At 41.0% G+C, this 21477-nt stretch overlaps 2 protein-coding genes across 3 annotated transcripts in view; both read left to right on the forward strand.

Moving 5' to 3' along the window:
* Positions 1-11693, forward strand: part of LOC143275549 (uncharacterized) — an 11969-nt gene extending 276 nt beyond the window's left edge. Inside the window, exons 2-5 of one of the 2 annotated variants that reach the window (XM_076579739.1) lie at positions 1705-1998; positions 2897-3161; positions 4048-4249; positions 6889-11693. In XM_076579739.1, coding sequence (XP_076435854.1) covers positions 1716-1998; positions 2897-3161; positions 4048-4249; positions 6889-7137 — 999 coding nt within the window. In that variant the 5' untranslated portion in view covers positions 1705-1715 and the 3' untranslated portion in view covers positions 7138-11693. Of the gene's footprint in view, positions 1-1681; positions 1999-2896; positions 3162-4047; positions 4250-6888 lie in introns of both variants that reach the window. The other variant, XM_076579740.1, reaches the window with a different exon arrangement.
* A 4219-nt stretch (positions 11694-15912) lies between these two features.
* Positions 15913-21477, forward strand: part of LOC143275512 (elongation factor G, mitochondrial-like) — a 34904-nt gene continuing 29339 nt past the window's right edge. The window contains exons 1-4 of the mRNA XM_076579678.1: positions 15913-16046; positions 18708-18752; positions 19527-19649; positions 21012-21144. Of these exons, the coding sequence (XP_076435793.1) occupies positions 15984-16046; positions 18708-18752; positions 19527-19649; positions 21012-21144 (364 nt within the window). The 5' untranslated portion in view covers positions 15913-15983. The remainder of the gene's footprint in view (positions 16047-18707; positions 18753-19526; positions 19650-21011; positions 21145-21477) is intronic.

Consider the following 21477-nt stretch of genomic DNA (forward strand, 5'->3'; position numbering starts at 1 on the left):
TGGGGGGTAAGGGTTACCAGAGAAGGAAAAGTGTCGGTGGGATTAGGATTTTTTTTTGTACATGTTTTGGAATGCGATTAAAACCACATACTGTAATGGAAATACACTTATACTAGCCTTGAGTTTAGAAGATTAAGAGGTGATCTCATTGAAGTATACAAGATCATGCACAATATTTATGATCCTTGCACCACCTCTTCCTTGTTTACTATGGCTAACTACGATAAAACTCGAGGGCACAACTTCAAAATAAACAAAATAAGTTTCGTAACTAACCAGTTCCGCAAGTTTTTTTTTACTAACGGTATCATAAATCTGTGGAATAACATTTCCAATGACACCATCAATGCACCATTGGTAAACGCCTTCATAAATCACATTGACCATGTATTTTCCTCAGAGTTCAATTTTTTTTTGAGCTGTAGATAAATGTAGTATACACTATGCCTGATTTAAACAAGGGTCAGTTCACAACAAGTGATCCCAAAACACATAAATGGACACTGATTATGAGGGCAAAAGGCTTTTAGGCTATAGCCAAACATTTCTGTGATATACAAACGTTACGGAAACGGAAAGGCCAAAATAATATCACTCTGCAGTGGAATCTGGTACTGGGTAACGAGAACTGGAGATGTTGAATACCACAGCAATAAATACCTCGACTATACATTACTACCCAGCAGACTAAAAGCCATGAGAATTGAAAAGGGCCGTGACGTTTGAATTTTTAGCTTTTTAAAACTTTGAGTGGAACAAACAACCAAGATGGGTTTGCAAACAACTGAGTTCAGACCAAGCTCAAATAATTATGTTGCCAACCCACATGTCCGTGTATGTTTGAGTGCACATGTGTATATACATGCAAATATGTATTTAAGACTTTTTCTTTTAAATCACTAGGTTCTGTCAGTAACCCATGTAGGCAATACATTCATAGCAATATAGCAGCATACACACTTAAAATTTATACTATAGTAATAGACCTGTACATTTGTTGGTGTGTGTGTGTGTGTGTGTGATTAGTATATGAGTGTATGTGTGGATGTGCTGTAAACAGCCTTGTAAACACCCACCCATGCTTTGCACAAATTTCACTCTCAAGTTGTGGATGACCATTTAGGTAACATCCACAGTTTTTCCCCTGGAAGATAAAATGAGTAGTGTTCACAAGGTGTGGATAGTCACTCCGTCAGTCACACAGGTTACGGAGGGGAAGAAATGTGGATACTGCTGACCATTTACTGGATATTTTACCCCTTTGCAGTATTGTCCATTCCCTTACTTTGTTTCACCACACAGCACTGGCTGAGCTGAGAGAGAGTACTGAAATTACACAACAGTGCCCTGCTCTCACTTAATTTTTGAATGACTCATGAACATCTTTTGCAGGCGTTCTATTGTTTATTTCTAAATCTGCGCTGTTTTGTAAAGCAACACAATCACAAATAACAAACTGAATGAACATGAGTTCATGATAATTTTCTTTTTTTTTTCTTTTTTTTCAAGGTGGTGGGTGGGTATTTACAAAGTGTATAGCCTCGTGCATAGTTTTAAACCCGAAGTTTTGGAGGGGCGGGTCGTTTATTAGATATTGGGCATTTACAAGGTTGTTTACAATATGTGCGTATGTACATATGCGTGTGGATCTGCGTATTAGCAAATTGTGACTAATCCTTAGGCTACCTGTCTTGACTGACTCAGGACACTAGACAATGGAGGCGGACAAAGACAGAGAGCCCTCGCAGGAAAGGGAGAGCAGCGATGACCAGATGCCTAAACGGCCAGGCGACTGGATCCTGGAATTGTTTGCCCCTTCCTACGCCAGAGCCGCTGACGTGTTGGAAGGAAAGCATGAAGTCAAGGAGGAAGCGTCCAGAATCAGAAGGGTGACAGCCTTCGACCCCCAGTCCATCAAGAATGTGTACGAACGTGTGTACACAATGATCAAGATGGACGAGGAGCTGAAGAAAGAGAAAGCCCAGGTGGTTAAAAGTGGTGAGTTAAAAAAAAAAAAAAAAAAAAAAAAAGGGTTGCGGCTGGATTGAATTGTTGTTGTGTTCCAGCGACGGGCGCAATAGCCGAGTGGTTAAAGCTTTGGACTGTCAATCTGAGGGTCCTGGTTTCGAATCATGGTGACGGCGCCTGGTGGGTAAAGGGTGGAGATTTTTACGATCTCCCAGGTCAACATACGTGCAGACCTGCTAGTGCCTGAACCCCCTTCATGTGTATATGCAAGCAGAAGATCAAAAACGCAAGTTAAAGATCCTGTAATCCCTGTCTGCATTCGGTGGGTTATGGAAACAAGAACATACCCAGCATGCACACCCCCGAAAACGGATTATGGCTGCCTACATGGTGGGGTAAAAACGGTCATACACGTAAAAGCCCACTCGTGTGCATACGAGTGAACGCAGAAGAAGAAGTTGTGTTCCAGCATTTGTGGTAGTGATGTGTGGGCAAGAGAGATAGAGAATGGTGCAAAGTTTCTGAGAGAGGGGAGGGTGAAGGAAATGAAAACCTCCATTACCTGTGTGTGTTTTAGTTTGTTGTGCAATTTATAGGAATTACAGGAATCAAGAGGTCAGTTTGCATTGTGTTTGCATGTGATCATTGTTTATTTTCTGTTTCCTGAAAACTGAAATAATTCAAACATGCAATGCACGCACACACAGTCACACACAGATTCACAGTCAGACACAGAGACAGACACTCAGACAGACACACAGACACACACACACACACAGACAGACAGACACACACACACACAGACACACACACACACACACACACACACACACACGCACACACACAGAAAAAACTTGTAACATCTTTCAGAAATTCTAACTCTGTGAACAAATCATTCCACCAAACCAAACCTGTTTGTTCCTTTCAGGTTCCTCGGTGAAGAAACGAGTGCACCCCGAAGAACCAGCAGAGAAAATGGTTGATCTTCAGGACTCCGGCATCTGGAATTCAGAAGAGCTGTCAGTGCTCCGTAATGTGTTCCGAGCAGCGAAGAGCCAGATCTGTGGCCTTGAGGTCAAGCTGAAGCAAACGCAGCGCCACAATGCTGAGCTGGAAGAGAAGCTGGCCGCCCAGACGAAAACGCTGGAAACGAAATCCAAGAAGCTATCCGAAGCCACAAAAGCAAACCACAGGTGAGACATTAAATAGTGTACTAGAATAATGATGATAACAATGATGATAACAGCCACAAAAACCGCAGGTGAGACATTAATTAGACTTAGTATACTGGAATAGTGATGATAATAGCAATAATAATGATGATAATGATTGCCAGAAAAAGCAAACCACAGCTGAGACATTGAATATTATACTAAAGTGACACTGATAATAATGATAATAATGGATATTTATATAATGTGCTTTGACTCCATGGCACAAGGGCCCAGAGAGAGAGAGAAAAAAAAAAGCTCAACAAACTCCCTAAAGCAATAACAAAGTCAATAATTTTACCTGTGTCATGATTCGGGTGTGGGGGCGTGGGGGAGCTCATTTTCTTTTTTGCATTACCTTCTTTTTGCTTTACTGTTGTGACAGTGTTTTTTTGCATGTGCCTCTCAGGTACTTTTTTTTTTGGAGAGGGTGGGGGGGGGGGGAAGTTAAGGTTGGAATAGTGTGGTACAAATCATAATTGCTGTACTCTCTTGATTCCTAGACCTGTTGGTCTACTTGTACTTAGCTATTATTTCATTGGGATACACACACACACACACACACACACACACACATGCACATCCACACACACACACACACACACACACACACACACACACACACACACACACACTCACACACTTGCACATATGTGCATGATGATAGTCTCCTATAGTTACAACAGATGACTCTTATACAGACACTCACACAGACTCACACAGAGAGACTCTCTCTTACACTCACACACACACACACACACACACACACACGCATGCGCGCGCACACATGCACACATTCATTCACATGCACACATTCACTCACTCACTCACTCACATACTATTCCCTTTCTTTGAATGGATTGCTCAGGTTAAAGATCCACTGTGATGAGCTCCAGATGGAGGTGAAAGCCACAGGCATGAAGCTGGACGCTGTGACAGAGATGTGGAAGGAAATTGACCAGGAAAAACTCCGCATGATGAAGGAGACGCAGGAGATGCGAGTGGCTCTGGATCGTGAGCGCATGGCTCGCGAGCGCTTGGAACTACAGCTGCAGGAGGCTGGGCAGGAGGTGAGGGTCAAAGTTTAAAGGTTAAAAGGTGAATCCTTTGGTGAGCAGACACTGAAAATTGGACAAAAGAACAGAAACGGGGAAAACAAAATTGAACTAACTGAGGAAAACCCCGAAAATGGAATATGGCTACCTGCATGGTGGGGTAAAAACAGTCATACACGTGAAAGCTCACTTGTGTACTTATGAGTGAACGTGGGAGTTGCAGCCCATGAACAAAAAAGAACTGGGGAAAATAACTGTTTGGACACAAAACAGAAACGCCAAAGAACCGATAGAGAGATAGAAAATGCGAAAAAACTTATCCGTATGAAGTGCACAGGAACAGGTGTCGAGATGGCTGCCGGAAAAAGAGGGCGTTAGCCAGGGGGACAAAGGGGAGGTTACCTACTTCTGGGAGGTTATCGGCCGTAGTACTTTTGTTTTCTCCGCATAGGCGGATAGTAGTTTGCACAGGACAGGAATGTCAGACCCCTGCCGGAGTCTGCACTAGTTGGGTCACGGTAAGTATGCTATTTAAACGTAATTTTAGATAGAAAATTTCCTATTTAAAAAACACACAAAGAAAAAAAAACCCAGCAAAGAAGTAAATCCTGTATGAGTTATCCACCATCCAAGCAAATAAGCAACGAAAAGAAGTAAACTGGAAGAAGAAAACAAGGTATGTTATGTACAAGGAACAAATTAAACAAAGAAATCAGTATTGAAAGAAAGCAATTCATAAAAAAAAAAAACCAGAAAAATTCCAAATCACAAAAGGAATCTGCAACACGTGGTTATGGCGATGGGAGATGTTCGTGAAGAAATGAAGGTATCGCTCATTAGAGTATGCAGAGGAGTGAAGACCTAAATGAGCATAATCGTGTATGAATGCATTACAGAGATCAGTTTGGATTGCAAGTCTGATGAACACCTCAAGACATTATTTCTGGCCTTCAAAGCGATGTGGTGATTAGGTGCCATATTTCCTGAATGTGAAGGTGGGGGGAAAAAAAAGAAGTCATTTTGAATACATGTAATTCATGCGTCTGATAATCCATAGTTGCTGGAAAATAAGAAAAAGTCTAGAGTCTTAAGTATCAGCCACAAATCTGGGGAGAAGACCTGTATTAATCTTAAATATTGTTTTAATTACACATGATTAACCATGACCCACAAGTGCAGACTCCGGCAGGGGTCTGATTCCTGTCCTCTGCAAACTACTACCCCAGCCTATGCGGAGAAAACAAAAGTAGCTACAGCTGATAACCTCCCGAAGTAGGTTACCTCCCCTTTGCATCCCTGACTAGCGCCCTCTTTTTCTGGCAGCCATCTTGACTCCTGCTCCTGTGCTCTGCATATGGCTAAGTTTTTTTTCGTAGTTTCTGTCTGTCTGTCGATTCTTTGGTGTTCTCGTTTTGTGAATACTTACAAAAATCGTGTTGGCACATACTTTCAAACCCATTTCTGAGCAATGACATCATGAGAATAGGGTGATGGCCTGAGAAGCGAGAGAAAGTAAGATAACAGGATTGAATCCAACCCTCGCCAGAAATTTCTTCCCCTCCGCTAGACCTTGGTCTGGACGCTAGTCATTCGGATGAGACAATAAACCAAGGTCCTGTGTGCAGCATGCTCTTAGCATGCGTAAAAGATGGAACCCAGGGCAACAAAAGGGTTTACCCTTGCAAAAATGCTATTGAAAAATGCATTTGATTGTAAAACAATACATGTTTGCAGACACAGACAGAATATTAAAAAAAAAAAAATAATAATAATAATAATAAAAGCGGTGGTACTGCACTTTGGTGATAAGCTCTTCTTCTTCAGAGAAATCTGTTGTGACCAGCACTAATATGTATATACAATACAGTTCAGTACAATGCAATGCAGTGAAGTACACTGTGTCACAGTACAGTACAATACAGTACAATACAAAGCAATACAAAACAAGTTGCAGTACAGGACAAATTACAATATCTTTAAAGCCCTGTTAATTGTTCAGTCAGAAAATCCACAAATTCAATCCTGATTTTCGCCGTCAAAGAGGGCACTGCACAGATAGGCAGAAGGGAGGTAAAATACTAAGGGAGGTCACTTGCCACAGCTATTTTTGATTTCTCCAACCTCGGGAGGGGGGAGTAGTAGTTTGCACAGGACAGCAGCTACACCCCTGCTGCAGTCTGCGCCATTGGGTCACAGTAAGTGTGTTAAATTCAGCATAGTTTTGGGAACAAAGTCCCTTGTATTAACGTTTTGTCGCAGCAGATATCTGTGTGTGAAATTTAGGCTGCTCTTCCTTGGGAGAGAGTTAACTCACTCAGTACGGCCAGTCCTCTCTTCTCTTCTACACAGACCCCTCGGATGTCCAGTGGGTGTCTGAATGACCCAACCTTTAGCTTCCGTCGTCAGAATTGTGGTATCTTTGTCAACATTCACCTCTTCAGTATAAGAGCGTTCCGTTTGCAATATTTTGATGATGGTAATTGGGGTGAAACGCTGTTAACGTCGTCTCTTTCGCCGTTCGTATGGAGAGAGTTAACCACCACAGTACAGTACCAAACTTTTGTTTTTTTTGTCCTTATTTTTTTTCTGCCCTCAAGTGTATTTCTTTTGATGGCAGTGTAGACATGTGTGTGTGTGTTTCGTTTCTCTCACAGGTGGCCAGGGAGAAGATGCTGGCGGAAGAGAACGCCAAAGTCCACTACGAGCATCGCATCCTTCGGCTGGAAGAGGAGCTGCGGAAGAGGCAGGAAGAGCTGCAAGGGGAGAAGCAGCTCCACCACAAGAACAAGAAAGCGCTGGACCATCTGAGAGGTCACTTCGCCAGTCTGCCTCTCCGGGATGTTCTGCCGCCAGGGGTCGTGGACAGAGACCAGGTGTCCGTCATCGACCATATAGGGCCCTGATTGGTCGCCTTTCCAGCCACACGTGTGCCCTGATAGGTTGCTTTCCAATTATATGTGTCAGCTTCTTCTTCTTCGTCTTCAGCGTTGTCGTCGTCTTCCTCAACATGACCCTGATTGGTCGCTTTCCAGCCATGTGTCTTCTTCTTTGTCTTCTTCTTCTTCAACTCTGTGAAGAGTCATTGGGGCACTGCACAGAAGAACTGGTCACCAGATTCCTCCAGGTCTGTTGGTCGTGTGTCAAAGCCCTGGGTTTCTGCAGATTGTTTTCCTGTCTGTTCAGCAAGCGTTGTCGGTCAGTTCTTTTCTTGTCTATCATCCCTTCCGTCTCCCTTCTTTCAAAACAGTTCTTTAGTGGATTGTGTCATCACGATTTTGCGTATTATAAATATTATTATTAGTAGTAGTAGTAGTATTTTTATGTATTTATCTATTATTTTTTATTTATTCATTATATTTATTTATTAATTTATTTTTTATTTTTGTTATTTTATTTTATTTATTATTTTATTTTAATTTATTATTTTTTTCTCTCAAGGCCTGACTAAGCGCGTTGGGTTGCGCTGCTGGTCAGGCATCTGCTTGGCAGATGTGGTGTAGCGTATATGGATTTGACCAAACGCGGTGAGCTACTGATACTGATACTGATTGAGGCACGCCGTTTGATTTTGTTGCGCGGCCATGTCAGTGTAACTTTCTTTTCTTTACTGATGTCAGCATATCTTCGTAAGGTCCAATGTGCCGCTTGACGGTTTGGCACACTTGTTCTTTGGTAATGTGATCGGTGTATCTGATGATTAGTATCTGGCAATAACGCCTCATTTCCACACCTTGAATTCATCTTTCCAAATCTGGTGCGAGGGTTCCACGCCTCCCGCATGCGTACAGGAAGATGGAATCTTATCTACCAGTGCCTGCAGGAGTCTGAACTTGTGTTCCATGGAGAATTTTGCTACATTTCCATATATAGGTTTCTTTTTTTTTTTTTTTTTTTTTTTTTTTGCTGCCCCATCATCTGCACCGTTTCAGTGACATTACTCCCACGCCGCTCATTTAGATTCCTCCATACATGGCTACACCCGGGTTCGTCCGTCGCAGTTCCAGCGTCGGCAGTCCACTGGGAACCATCGATGTTAGGTCGCCAGGAGGCCACACACACCAGAGGAGACCCTGCACTGCTGCTGAGTCACTTCGGTGGTGTTCAGTGGTGCCTGTCCATATATAGGTTTCAGTCTGGACAGTGCTGATGCAGACTTGAACTGGTGGAATAGTCTCTGCTATTCCACTTTTGACATGGAGATTTTTGATTGGTCATTCCTTTGGAAATGTAAAAGAACATTGATTGATTGATTGATATGGATACTTATATAGCGCCTATCCTTGGTCGGAGACCAAGCTCAAAGCACTTTACAAACACGGGGTCATTTACACAACAGGCTGCCTACCAGGGTAGAGCTGACTGACGGCTGCCATTGGGCGCTCATCATTCATTTCCTATGTCGTTCAATCATATTTCAGGCACGCACACACACACACTCAGACAAACATGTAACATTTAACATTTTACGTGTATGACTGTTTTTGTTTATTTACCCCCACCATGTAGGCAGCCATACTCCGTTTTTGGGGTTGTGCATGCTGGGTATGTTCTTGTTTCCATAACCCACCGAACACTGACATGGATTACAGGATCTTTAACATGTGTAATTGATCTTCTGCATGCGTATACACACGAAGGGGGTTCAGGCACTGGCAGGTCTGCACATATGTTGACCTGGGAGATCGGAAAAATCGCCACCCTTTACCCACCAGGCGCCACCGAGATTTGAACCTGGGACCCTCAGATTGAAAGTCCAACGCTTTAACCATTCGGCTATTGTGCCCGATTCATCATTTTCAAGTGATTATCATAGTGCACGGCTTGTGATTATTTGTGTTGAAAGGATCATATGCAGCTCTGGTTGTCTGAAAATGTAATAGTTTTTTTAAGGAAATATGCAGGTGTTGTTTTTTTTGTGGCAGTAGTTATTCAGAATTATGTGACTCTTTAGATGTCTCAGTAGTGGAGGCTGCCACATGAAATCAATGAACTGTTTTCAAATATATCATTATAATTAACTGCTCTGTGTATTATCATTTAGTTGGTTTTGATAAGATGGGCTACATGTGGAAAATGAAGGTGGTAAACAAAGAAGAAGAAAAAAGAAGAGCAAAAAAAAAAAAAAAAAAAAAGAAAAAAAAAGAACAGTGGGAAAAGGGATGACTATTGTACTCTTTTAAAAAATGTGTGCTAGATCAACCTGGCTTCCAGTGTTTGAATCATCTTCATAACAATTTCTTTTTATAGAATATGTGTTTATGTAAGTTTGTGCCTGCCTGTGTGTGCGTATGTGTTAGGGTAGCTGTTAGATACACATGTATGTTAAAATGTATGTATGCAGTGTGTGTGTGTGTGTGTCTGTGTGTGTAGTCACATTTCGGTGTGTGTATGTAACATAGATGTAATGTTGTATATTAACAAAAGCATTTGTGTAAAGCACATAGAGCAGATTTCTGGATAGTGTGCTATATAAGTATCCATTATTATTATTAATATAGTGTCAGTTGAATTTGTCCAGTCGAAATCCCATGGTTGTCCATTAGAGCTGAATCCTCCAGGTGTTTTTTTTTTTTTTTTTTTTTTTTGTTTTTTGTGCTGGTGCAAGGGAAAGTATTTATGATTTATTTTTCATTTTGAAAGTTGTGCTTTTTTACTTTTTACAAGGATAGCATGGCATTGTGCTCCATGATATGAGCTGTAATTTTGATTTGATCATAACAGCTGACAAAGGGGGAAACAAAACTCACAGAGCGTGTGCGTGTGTACTCTGACAGTCTCTACACAGACACATGCACAAGCACACGAGGGCAAACACATGCTTATGGAATGGTGTGTCCTGAGATGCACACATTGTGTCTTTACTAATGGGACATGTCGAAGAGCGGGGGTTTTTTTGGGTTTTTTTGGTTGTTTTTTTTTTAAAGAATCTTCCTCATTGTTATTCATTGCTGCTCTCAGGAATGGCATGTGATCATACACCTGTTTCTTTTTCTTGAATTGTTCTGTCTACACGTGTGTGAATTGTTCTTTCTACACGCATGTTATGTAATTAGCAGTATGCCTGTGTGTGTATATTCTCTTTGTGTATGAGTGTGTTTCATGATGCAGTTTCCTGCCTGTTTACTTGTATATGTGTCAGTGTGTGTGTGTGTTTGTGCGTGTGTGTGTGTGTGTGTGTGTGTGTGTGTGTGTGTGTGTGTGCGCGCACATCAAACATTGTGTTGCTGATTGACAAAATCTATTTTACATGTTGGGTATCAGATACTCATCATCGTAGTTTTAGTATGTTTGCTGTTGTACCAGTGTTTTTGGTGAGATACCAAGCTTTGAACATAAAGACTACCTCAGGTTATCTGATCTGTGATGCCTTGAGTTTTGCCAGGTATACAATGTAATATGTGTTGTGTGTACATGTGTGCATTTATGAAAGCATGTGTACGTACCTGTGTTTGTCCGTGTGTGAGTGTTTAGAGAGGATTTTGTGGAGAATATGTATATTATTTGATAATCCATATAGCTAGTCTTGTTGGAAATAAATAACCTATGAGACCCTACACATGCTTAGTTCTATTGGGAATATAAAAGGCTAGTAAACTGCATTTAATTAGTAAGTGATTTTTTAAAATATGATAACCTCTGCAGTTGCTCAGTATATTGATGACATATATACTTACATCTAACTTTACCAGAAAGTTCTGCAAAGAAAGAAGTGACGAGTGTAGTAAATTCATGAACAAATTAGGTGATCAGATTTATCTGGTTTGCTTTCATGCCCGATTTGTCTTGCCTGCTTTGTAGAACTTGTTTGCGGGCGAATTTTCTTTGGTTTTCTGTGGATGACAATGTATTGAGAGTGTGGGGACAAATGTATGCACTTCAGCATTGAGTTGCTAGTATCCATATATCAGTATAATGGAAGGTAAATGAAGGAATGAATATGAAGATGTTCTTCAAGCATTTTGAAGATTTTAGAAATTTTCAAGGTATTTCTCTTGACAAGACTAATGTCATAATGAAGATGTTCTTTCAGCATTTTGATGCTTTTAGAAATTTGTCAAAGCATTCCTTATCATTGGACTAATAACAGTAATAGTATTGATGATTTGATCTCCTGTATCAAAGCTTATTTGATTTTAGTTCTTGTTCTTGGTGTTGCTTCCTGGACATAAGCTGGGGTCCCTGAGAATGAGATTTTAAAAAATCCAACACTCTATCAACCTGTCTTTTTACGTATGTTTTTCAAACATTTGCTTTCCTCAAGATATTTTTCAAATTTTTTTTTTGTTTAACTCTGCTGGGTAGAAGTTTAGAAAAAAATGTACTTAAGTATTTGACTGCAAATACAAAACTAGTTTTAAGTGTGCCAGATATACAGACTGAAGAAAGCTACAGGCTTAAGAGAGAGAATGAGAAACAAAACGCGTGAGATAAATAAAATTTGGGCAATTGAAAATGCTTGTTGTTGAGTCATTGTGTGATGGTTGTAATGTGCTTGGTGATTTTATGTAAATTAATAACAACAAATAAACAAGCAAAAAAAACATGCTGGTCAGGCTTTGAGAATCACCATGATATATATATATATATATATATATATATCTGAGACTGCAAGTGAGCATGAAATAACTATAGAAAAAGAGAAAATGCTGAACCAACCTAATTGACGAAGAATGAAAATATATTTTAACTACACATACTTAACCATGAGCCACTAGTGCAGACTCCGACAGGGGTCTGATTCCTGTCCTGTGCAAACTACCAGGCGTCAAAGAAGTAACAACTGTGTCCATGGTCCCCGCTCGGGATCGTCCCAGCTCGTCCCGCTGGGCTGGCCACAGCTCACAGGATGCCCCAGCGGGTACATCCACTTGGGATGGCACCCAGCAGAGGATGGACTTGGAGCAAGAGTGGGAGCCTCTATCTTCAGAGGATGACGAACAAGCGGATGAGCACTCTTCGCCCCCATCCCAGGGGGACAGATTGAGCCCACGCCTCCCTAGGGACCAGCCTGAACCAAACTTGGACTTAGCTGAGCTCAAACTGACCCTTCCCAATTGGGTCACTCATGCTGAATCGGTCCCTCAGGCTACATTGTCACCCTTGGCCCTCCTTGGGCAGTGTGACTCTAAATCCAGAACCACCAGACGACTCTAGAGTGCCAGAAATGGCACTGCAGACAAGACAAGGAAGCAACATATAGGTCGATCCTTGGGTTTTCTACAGACAAAACAATAAAACATAGAAACTAAAACGAACAGATTGCAGGGTTTGTATTGTGTTCTGTATTCCTTAACTCTCTCCATACGAACGGCGAAAGAGACGACGTTAACAGCGTTTCACCCCAATTACCATCATCAAAATATTGCAAGCGGAAGGCTCTTATACTAAAGAGGTGAATGTTGACAAAGAATACCACAATTCTTACGACGGAAGCTAAAGGTTGGGCCATTCAGACACCCACTGGACATCCGAGGGGTCTGTGAAGAGGAGAAGAGAGGACTGGCCATACTGAGTGAGTCAAGAAAGCTTTACAAACATTGAAGCTTGGAAAATTATGCCAGGACTAACACTAGTTTGTTTCAACATTCAAAGTCTGAAAAGGTCCAATAGCCTTTTAAAGTCACTGAGGCTGTTTGTTTAGGGTTCCAATATCCTGTTGCTCCCACAGTGTAGGCATGCATACACTCACAACCTCATCCTCTACCCCACCTCCCCCCGCACTCCCACCTCCCCTCACACACACACACACACACACACACGTACACATATCTCTCCTGACACTTGTGTGCAATTTCACTCTCGCGCATTCACAAACGCACTCAAAAGCACAGACCCACACATACACACAAACACACACAGCCGCCACTGACTGGCCGCAAGAGGGATGGGAAAAGATCTCTGATGCCAAGAACGTGGCATCTAGTGTGTTGCTCGGTCTATTGTATTTGGAAAGGCCCACAGAGACTCTGTTCCGTTTTGAAGAAATTTGCGCAATGTTGGTTTGGAAATGATGCCGATATTTGTTTGATTTGCAAAGCATCGTGCTCTACCTTTCATGTTAGATTTGCGGCCGCTCCCTCTCTCTGCTTTTAATTCTTTGAGGCGATCGATGGTGTGATGGCCTTGTACCTGTTCTTTTTGGTATTCTTTGACTTTTCTGAGGATTTCCGATTTTCCTAGATGTAGGCTGCTCGTTGGTGTTGCGTTACCAGCAAGTCTGTCAGCTCGCTCATTTCCCTTAACACCTGCATGTCCCGGGCAGTATGACCATGTGAGTTTTTTAATCTGAAAGTTGCGCATTGCGTTATGCCACTCTGGGCTTCCCATTCCGTTTTCAATTTTCTGTATGAGGTTCATTGAGTCGGTTAGAATCATGGCATGTTGGTTTCCGGGCGTATGGAAGGACGATAGCCACTGGAGGGCATGTGTCACGGCTTCAACTTCCATCGTTAGGCTGGAGGTTGTGACTTTGTATATATATATATCTTTGTATGTACGTGTGTGGGGTTGGGGGTGGGAGATATGGGCGTATGTGTGTGTGCTTGTACAAGTAAGTGTTCATCTCTGTGAGTGTGTGTTTGTGTGTGTGTGTGTGTGCCGTGGAAGCTGCGATACGTAGACTAGAAATAAGTGTGTGGAGGAGGGGGTAGAGGAGGTGCAAGGTAATGTGTGTGTGTGTGTGTGTGTGTGTATGTGTGTGTTGGAGCTCATGTACGTTTATATGTATTTGACTGTGCTTTCATATGTGCTTGTACAAGTAAGTGTTCATTTCTGTGAGTGTGTGTTTGTGTGTGTGTGTGTGTGTGTGTGTGTGCCGTGGAAGCTGCGATACTTAGACTAGAAATGAGTGTGTGGAGGAGGGGGGTAGAGGAGGTGCACGGTAATGCGTGTGTGTGTGTGTGTGTTGGAGCTCATGTACGTTTATATGTATTTGACTGTGCTTTCATATATGTGAAACTGCATGTCTGGTGCATTTCTGTTATGCATGTGTGGGTGTATGTGTGAATGTGTGTCTTCATATTTTACATTTATTTGCTTATTTATCACCATTGTTGTCTTATCTATTTATTTATTTATGTTTTATTATTATCATTTTATTAGTATTACTAATATTATTACTACTACCTTTTTCTATATTATAATTATTATTTATTTATTTATTTATTTATGCAAGCTTATCTATTATTTATTCCCCCGTTGTTTTTTGTTGTTGTTTTTTTTGTTGTTGTTTTTTTTTTTTTTTTTTTTTTGTGTGTGTGTGTGTGTGTGTGTGTGTGTGTGTGTGTGTGTGTGTGTGTGTTTTGTGTGTGTGTGTGTGTGTGTGTGTGTGTGTGTGTGTTCTCAAGGCCTGACTAAGCGCGTTGGGTTACGCTGCTGGTCAGGCATCTGCTTGGCAGATGTGGTGTAGCGTATATGGTTTTGTCCGAACGCAGTGACGCCTCCTTGAGCTACTGAAACTGAAACTGAAACTGTTTAGGGTTTGGTGAAGGAAGATGGTGTCCAGTCCTCTCCTTCCGCTGCTTTGACCTTCCCCGACAAAGGTCAGCTTCTCATTCAAACCTTGGTGGAATAAAAAAAAAAAAAAAAACTGAAGTAAGTTACCTTTTCCCAATGACACAACACGAGTGAACACTAAGCCACAAGTCTAATACCTTATTTGGACACACACACACACAAAAAAAAAATAAATAAAAGGACAAACTCGAGTACCAGCCCAAAGACCAGAGAAAGTGTGAGTTAAGATTTTCAAGTTCGGTTTCTCAAGGAGACATCACTGCGTTTAGATAAATCCATATCTGCTACACCACATCTGCTAGGGCTAAAGCAGATGCCAAACCAGCAGCATAACTCAGGCCTTGAGTCATGAGTCAGAAGAGAAAAGGACAAAACTGTCGATGAAAGATATTGCAGGAAGCAAGATAGACGAAAAGATTTGGGGGGGGGGGGGGGGGGGGGGGGGTGATACTCAAACACTCACACAGTATCATCATTCCATTGGATGGAATTCATATTGAATGAAATGATCAGTCAGTTGATCACCCACCACTGGCGGCACACTTGTGGTCATGCTTTTGTCTCTCCTTCCGTTTTTTTTCTCTCTCACATGCAGAGTTTCAGTTTCAGTTTCAGTAGCTCAAGGAGGCGTCACTGCGTTCGGACAAAGCCATATATGCTACCCCACATCTGCCAAGCAGATGCCTGACCAGCAGCGTAACCCAACGCGCTTAGTCAGGCCTTGAAAAAAAAAATCAAATAAAAAAATAAATTATTAAAAAAAACCAAAAAAAAAAACTCACATGCAGAGAGATAGAGTGATGATGCATGAAAGCATATGATTTTTTCACACACACTCACACACACACACACACACGGACACACGCTCACACACACACACACACACACACATATATGTGTGTGTGTGTGTATACCTATGTGTGTGGGTGGGTGTATGTGTCTGTATGTTTGTATGTGGATGTACAAAATGATTTGCTTCAAGGCAGGTGTTCAGAATGTGTGTGCACGTGTGTGTATGTGAATCATATTAATTTATCAACCACACACACACACACACACACACACACACACACGTGCGATCGTAATCCAGTCCCCGCTGAATTACTTCCCTTGTTTGCATCTCATTGAAAAGAAGCACTGAACTGCTTCAGCTGTCAGGCAGGCATGCTTCCGGTCCACACTCGTCTGCTCAACTTTCAAGTTCGTTAAGCTTCATCAACACAAACTCGCAACAATGTCACTGTTACGACGCTCATGGTCTATTATCAACAGAGAACTCAAACAGCGTTGTGTAAAGGTTGGTTTTAAAACGTAATTAACTTTGTTTTTATACTTCTTTTCTTTGAAGGACAAAGTGCCGACAATGAAGGAGAAATGAAGGCACTCTGTGTTACACAATGATCAACGGTGGGAAAAAAAAAGAGAATAAAATAAAAACCGAGAAAAGATGAATAGCAAAATCTACCCACATTACAAGTATACGCCAGCAGGGTATTGTATCATGAAAGCTCAGTGCAAGTTACATTCATCACCCTACACTGACAATCGATCTCAACCATTCAGTGATTGACATCTTCATCTTCATCCGTCGAGTGTCCACAATCATCAGGTTGATTATTCTGACACTTTTGAGGGGTTGACCCCCCCAAAAAAACCCAACAACAACAACAAAAAAAAAACCCAACAATTCTTTACTGCAGGAGGCTGCGAGCTCTTGACCTAAATAGGTCTAGAGTCTCTGATGTCACCGCAGCCTCTGTCAAGTTGTTGTTCCACTCCTGGATGGTACGTGGCAGGAATGAGTTTAGTCGATAGTCTTGTACACATTGAAGGCTGTCTAGCTGGTGGGAGTGCAGTCTTCTGTCACGTGAGGTTGCAGCTCTGAGTTTTGATTTTCCATCAGACCGGGCCTTTCCAAACTCCACATGTACTAAGTTATGTCTGGTCTTATAGAGCATGGCGAGCCGTGCAACCTTTCTCCGGCTCTGCAATGATGTCCGTCCTAATTCACTGATCATTTGTTGAACACTTGCATATCGGTGGTATTTGTTGTTAACAAAACGGGCTGCTCTTCGTTGCACTGCCTAAATGGTGATGATGTGGTGGTGACATTTCATTTCCTATCACCATTGTGAACTTGCTGATGGTTTTAGTCGTGTGTGATTTATGCTAAGTGGGTTTGGTTATTCTATGAATATAATCCACCAAACTGTGATCATAGTTCATTTGATAATCTGCACATACCATCACATCTGAATGTGGTTCAGGCCTTGTAAACTAGCTCTGCACATGTGACATAAGACATGTCATGTTAGTCAGCCATTGAGATTTATAGAAATTCTCCAACCAAAACCCACCAGGTGCCAATCCTGGGTTTGAACCCAGGACCTTCAACTAAGTCCAGTGTCCTATCCATTCAAATGTTGTGCCCATCATTGATTATGACACTGCTTTATTCAAACTCTTTACAGTTTACCCCTGAAAACAGAATATGGCTGCATACATGATGGATGAAAACAGTCATACATGCAAAAGCCCACTCGTACATACGAGTGAACATGGGAGTTGCAGTCCACGAAGAAGAAGAATTCAAACTCTTTTATTTAAATAGTAAAGTATGCTCTCAGTCTTAGATGAATCATCCATAATGATTGATGACATTTTAATTATCCCTGAGCTTCAAAAAGATTTTCTGACACCAGTGACATCTTCAGTTGATTCAGGCACTGTATTGGCAGGTTCAGTTGATTTGCAGCAACTAATAACTTGGGATATATGCACACAAACAGAGTGCAAAAGACTTCAAAGTGTTGATTCCCTTGTAGCAGAAATATAGTTACGATAATGTGAAAACAATTAGATCTACAATGAGTGATAGATATTGAGTTACGCTCATGAATAATGTAATTTTTGCCCCATAGGTGTTGTTGCACCATGCTGGTTTCTGGTTTCCATCAGTCTTGAAGACTAGTACCTTTTCTTGCATGTATTTATGCATACTGTTTTACTTTGCAGCAGGCAATTGTATCACTTTTTTTTTTTATAGTGTTAGTCATTAAGTATTCTGTTGTATATTATCAAATAGTCATTTAGTGTTCCACTGTATCACAGAGGAATGTGGTAGAAAGGTGAAGATCATTATCTGACAGTACAGTACAGAGGGTTTAGGTTCGATTCCCACTCTCGCCCTTTTCTCCTGATTTTGACTGGAAAATGAGACTGAGTGTCGAATCATTCAGATTAAATGATAAACTGAGGTCTCGTGTGCAGCATGTACTTGGGCACTGAAAAAGAACCCATGGCAACAGATCTGTTGTTCTCTGGGCAAGGTTCTGTGCAGGATATCCAGTATGATAGTACACACTCAGTGACTCATGTACTCAATCCCTGACTAGCGTCTTGGGTTATGCTGTTGTCAGGCATCTTGTTAGCGTATGTGGTGTTATATATATATATATACATATGGATTTGTCTGAACGTAGTGATGCCAGCTAGAGAAACTGAAACTGAAAAACCAAATCTGTTTTATGACTATTATGATATTAGTCATCTTGTGATCTGTTTTATTATTACATTTACAAGCTATAATAATATCACTCACTCTCAAAAATGTAAAGAAAACGGCTCTGGAGATGAACAGAGAGGAACTTGGGGGATAGTGTGGAGAGGGGATAGTATTGTTCTACCGGAGAATGTTTTCTTGGATGTTTTGAAAAGAAATTACTATGGCGGGTATATCTTTACTGACTTTAGCCTTGACACAAAACAGACCTGGTGGCAAAAAAATTATGATTGTGACTGAGGGTTGATAAAAGTGTTTAGAACTTTAGAACATAAGAAAATGCAACTTTTGAAAAATGTCTTTTATTGTTTTTGCTTGTTAAATTGCTTGTATGATTGTCATTAATTTTGTCTGTTTTTGTGTTCAAATACAATATTTTCCCTATTTGTGTTGCAGATATACAATGTCCAGTCAAGTTTGTATTCTTCACGAAAAGTTGGAGTAAGTGAATCGCACATGTAGTTTATACAGTATATTTTGGAGGAAAGATTATTTATATAATCAGTTTTCATTTTGATAAGTAGAAGCGTTTATCAATGTTTATCATTTGTTAATTATACATGTTATATTGAAACTTATGGAGATAAACTTGTTATTTGTGAATACATGCTTGCTTCCAGTGCTTGCACATACTTCTGGATACTCACACACATGCGTTTATACTCACACCGAGTGACACATACATGTACATGATATAATATGTACACCATCCAATTGAAAGAAAGATTGTGCAAAGCATGCTGGGGGGTTGTCTGTGTCTGTGTGTGTGTGCATGCTGGTCACAATGGTTACTTGATAAGTTAGTATTTTTGGGTGTACTTTTTATTCGACAAGCTGATTTATAACTTTTTCAAGAATATATTATCCAAAGCATGTGTATATATGCACAGATATTTATGCACATACATATTTACTTTGCAGGAAGTGTGTTTGTGAATGTGTATATTGTATACATTTATGTATGTGCATGAGAAATGTATGTGATACATTGAAAATATACAGATAAAAAGTTATATTCATAATATTGATTTCAAACTTTTTTGTTTGTATGATTGTTAAAGATTGTCTTATTTTGTTCTTTGGATTATCATGGATGAATAATCAATCCGATTGGTAAGCCTATGGTTCACACTAATGGAAAGGTAAGCAATGTTCATTTGGCATACTGTTTTCTCTTGGTATTGATTTCTTAATCTACCAGGTGTTTCATTTCAGGAAGTTATCGAAGATGTCCACAGAATTCGGAACATTGGCATCTCGGCCCACATCGACTCTGGCAAGACAACATTGACAGAACGACTGCTGTTTTACACAGGGAGATTAGGAGAGATGCATGAGGTATGTCACTGGCTGATGTAGCTGGGTGTTGTGTGTGTGTGTGTGTGTGAAGTGGCAGATATCTCTTACAGTGTTAGACTATAGCTTTTAAATTTCCATAGATTTATTTTTCCAGCTTCGTTGTCATTGTACTACTTCCAAAGATTGTGGAGAGGTGTAAGAGGTGATTTTGATATGTAGTATTCTGACTAATCTGAGGCAATTTCATTATTCTTTAGATGTATATTTTATGCATTTTTGAGAAGTGAGTGGGGGGATGGGAGCATGTGTGCACGTGTTGTTACTATAGAATTTCTTGTTGATTTTCCCCAAGGAAATTGTTCATCTTTTTTTTTTTTTTTTTTTAGTGTGTGTTTAACTGTATCCTCCCCCCACTAAAAACACACACACCAATGTACTCACATGCACAGAGATTGTTGGGAGGGAGAGGGATCTGTAGTTTAAAATAATTGAACAAGTATGTTTTAAAACTTAGGTCCATAGTGTGCAAATGTTCAGAAACAATGGGTCTTGCGTCTGTACCATGAATTAAAAAAAAATATGCATGTGTAAGGCCAGGATGAACTGTAAATCTGTACTAGGTCCTTTGAACTTGTGTGATAACTAAATGTTTACTGGGCCCTTTGAACTTGTGACGACTGAAAATGTTTACTAGGTCCTTTGAACATGTGTGATGACTGTAAACTAGGTCCTTTGAATTTGTGTGACAACTGTAAATCTTTACCAGGTCCTTTGAATTTGTGTGACAACTGTAAACCAGGTCCTTTGAACTTGTGTGAAAACTGTAAACCAGGTCCTTTGAACTTGTGTGACGACTGTAAACTAGATCCTTTGAACTTGTGGGACGACTGTAAATCCCTACTAAGTCCTTTGAAATTGTGTGAACACTGTAAACTAGGTCCTTTGAACTTGTGTGATGACCGTAAACTAGGCCCTTTGAACTTGTCAGTTGTGGGACAACTGTAAATCTCTACTAGGTCCTTTGAACTTGCGTGACAACTGTAAACTAGGTCCTTTGAACTTGCATGATGACTGTAAACTAGGTCCTTTGAACTTGCATGACCACTGTAACCCAGGTCCTTTGAACTTGCGTGATGACTATAAACTAGGTCCTTTGAACTTGTGTGACGTCTTTAAACTAGGTCCTTTGAACTTGTGTGACGTCTTTAAAGCAGGTCCTTTGAAGTTGCATGACGACTGTAACCCAGGTCCTTTGAACTTGCGTGACGACTGTAACCCAGGTCCTTTGGACTTGCGTGACGACTGTAAACTAGGTCCTTTGAACTTGCGTGACGACTGTAAACCAGGTCCTTTGAACTTGCGTGACGACTGTAAACCAGGCCCTTTGAACGTGTGTGACAGGTGCGAGGAAAGGACGAAGTGGGAGCCAAGATGGACTTCATGGAGCTGGAGCGGCAGCGAGGCATCACCATCCAGTCAGCAGCCACCTACATCATGTGGAAAGACCACAACATCAACATCATCGACACACCGGGTGCGCTCTTGTCGGCTGCTGTCTTTCACTATAGGATTTGTTGTGTGCATGTGTGTGTGTCCATTTTTTTGGTGTTTTTTTTTAACCAGCCTTGTCTATGCTCTGAGTCTAAGCATGTATAATTTACGCTTAAATTACAGTGTATTTATTAATCATGCAGTTTCATTTTCAGACTTAAGGAGGTGTCAGAGCGTGTGGTGGACTGGATCTATATATATGCTACATCACATCTGCTTTTGCTGGGGGGTTTGGGGGTGTGGTGGGGTGGGGGGGGAAGTGCTGTAATCTGTGTCAGTGTTCGGTGGGCTATGGAAACAGGCACATACCCAGCAT

The sequence above is a fragment of the Babylonia areolata genome, chromosome 30, assembly GCF_041734735.1.
Source record: "Babylonia areolata isolate BAREFJ2019XMU chromosome 30, ASM4173473v1, whole genome shotgun sequence".
NCBI lineage: Eukaryota > Metazoa > Mollusca > Gastropoda > Neogastropoda > Buccinidae > Babylonia > Babylonia areolata.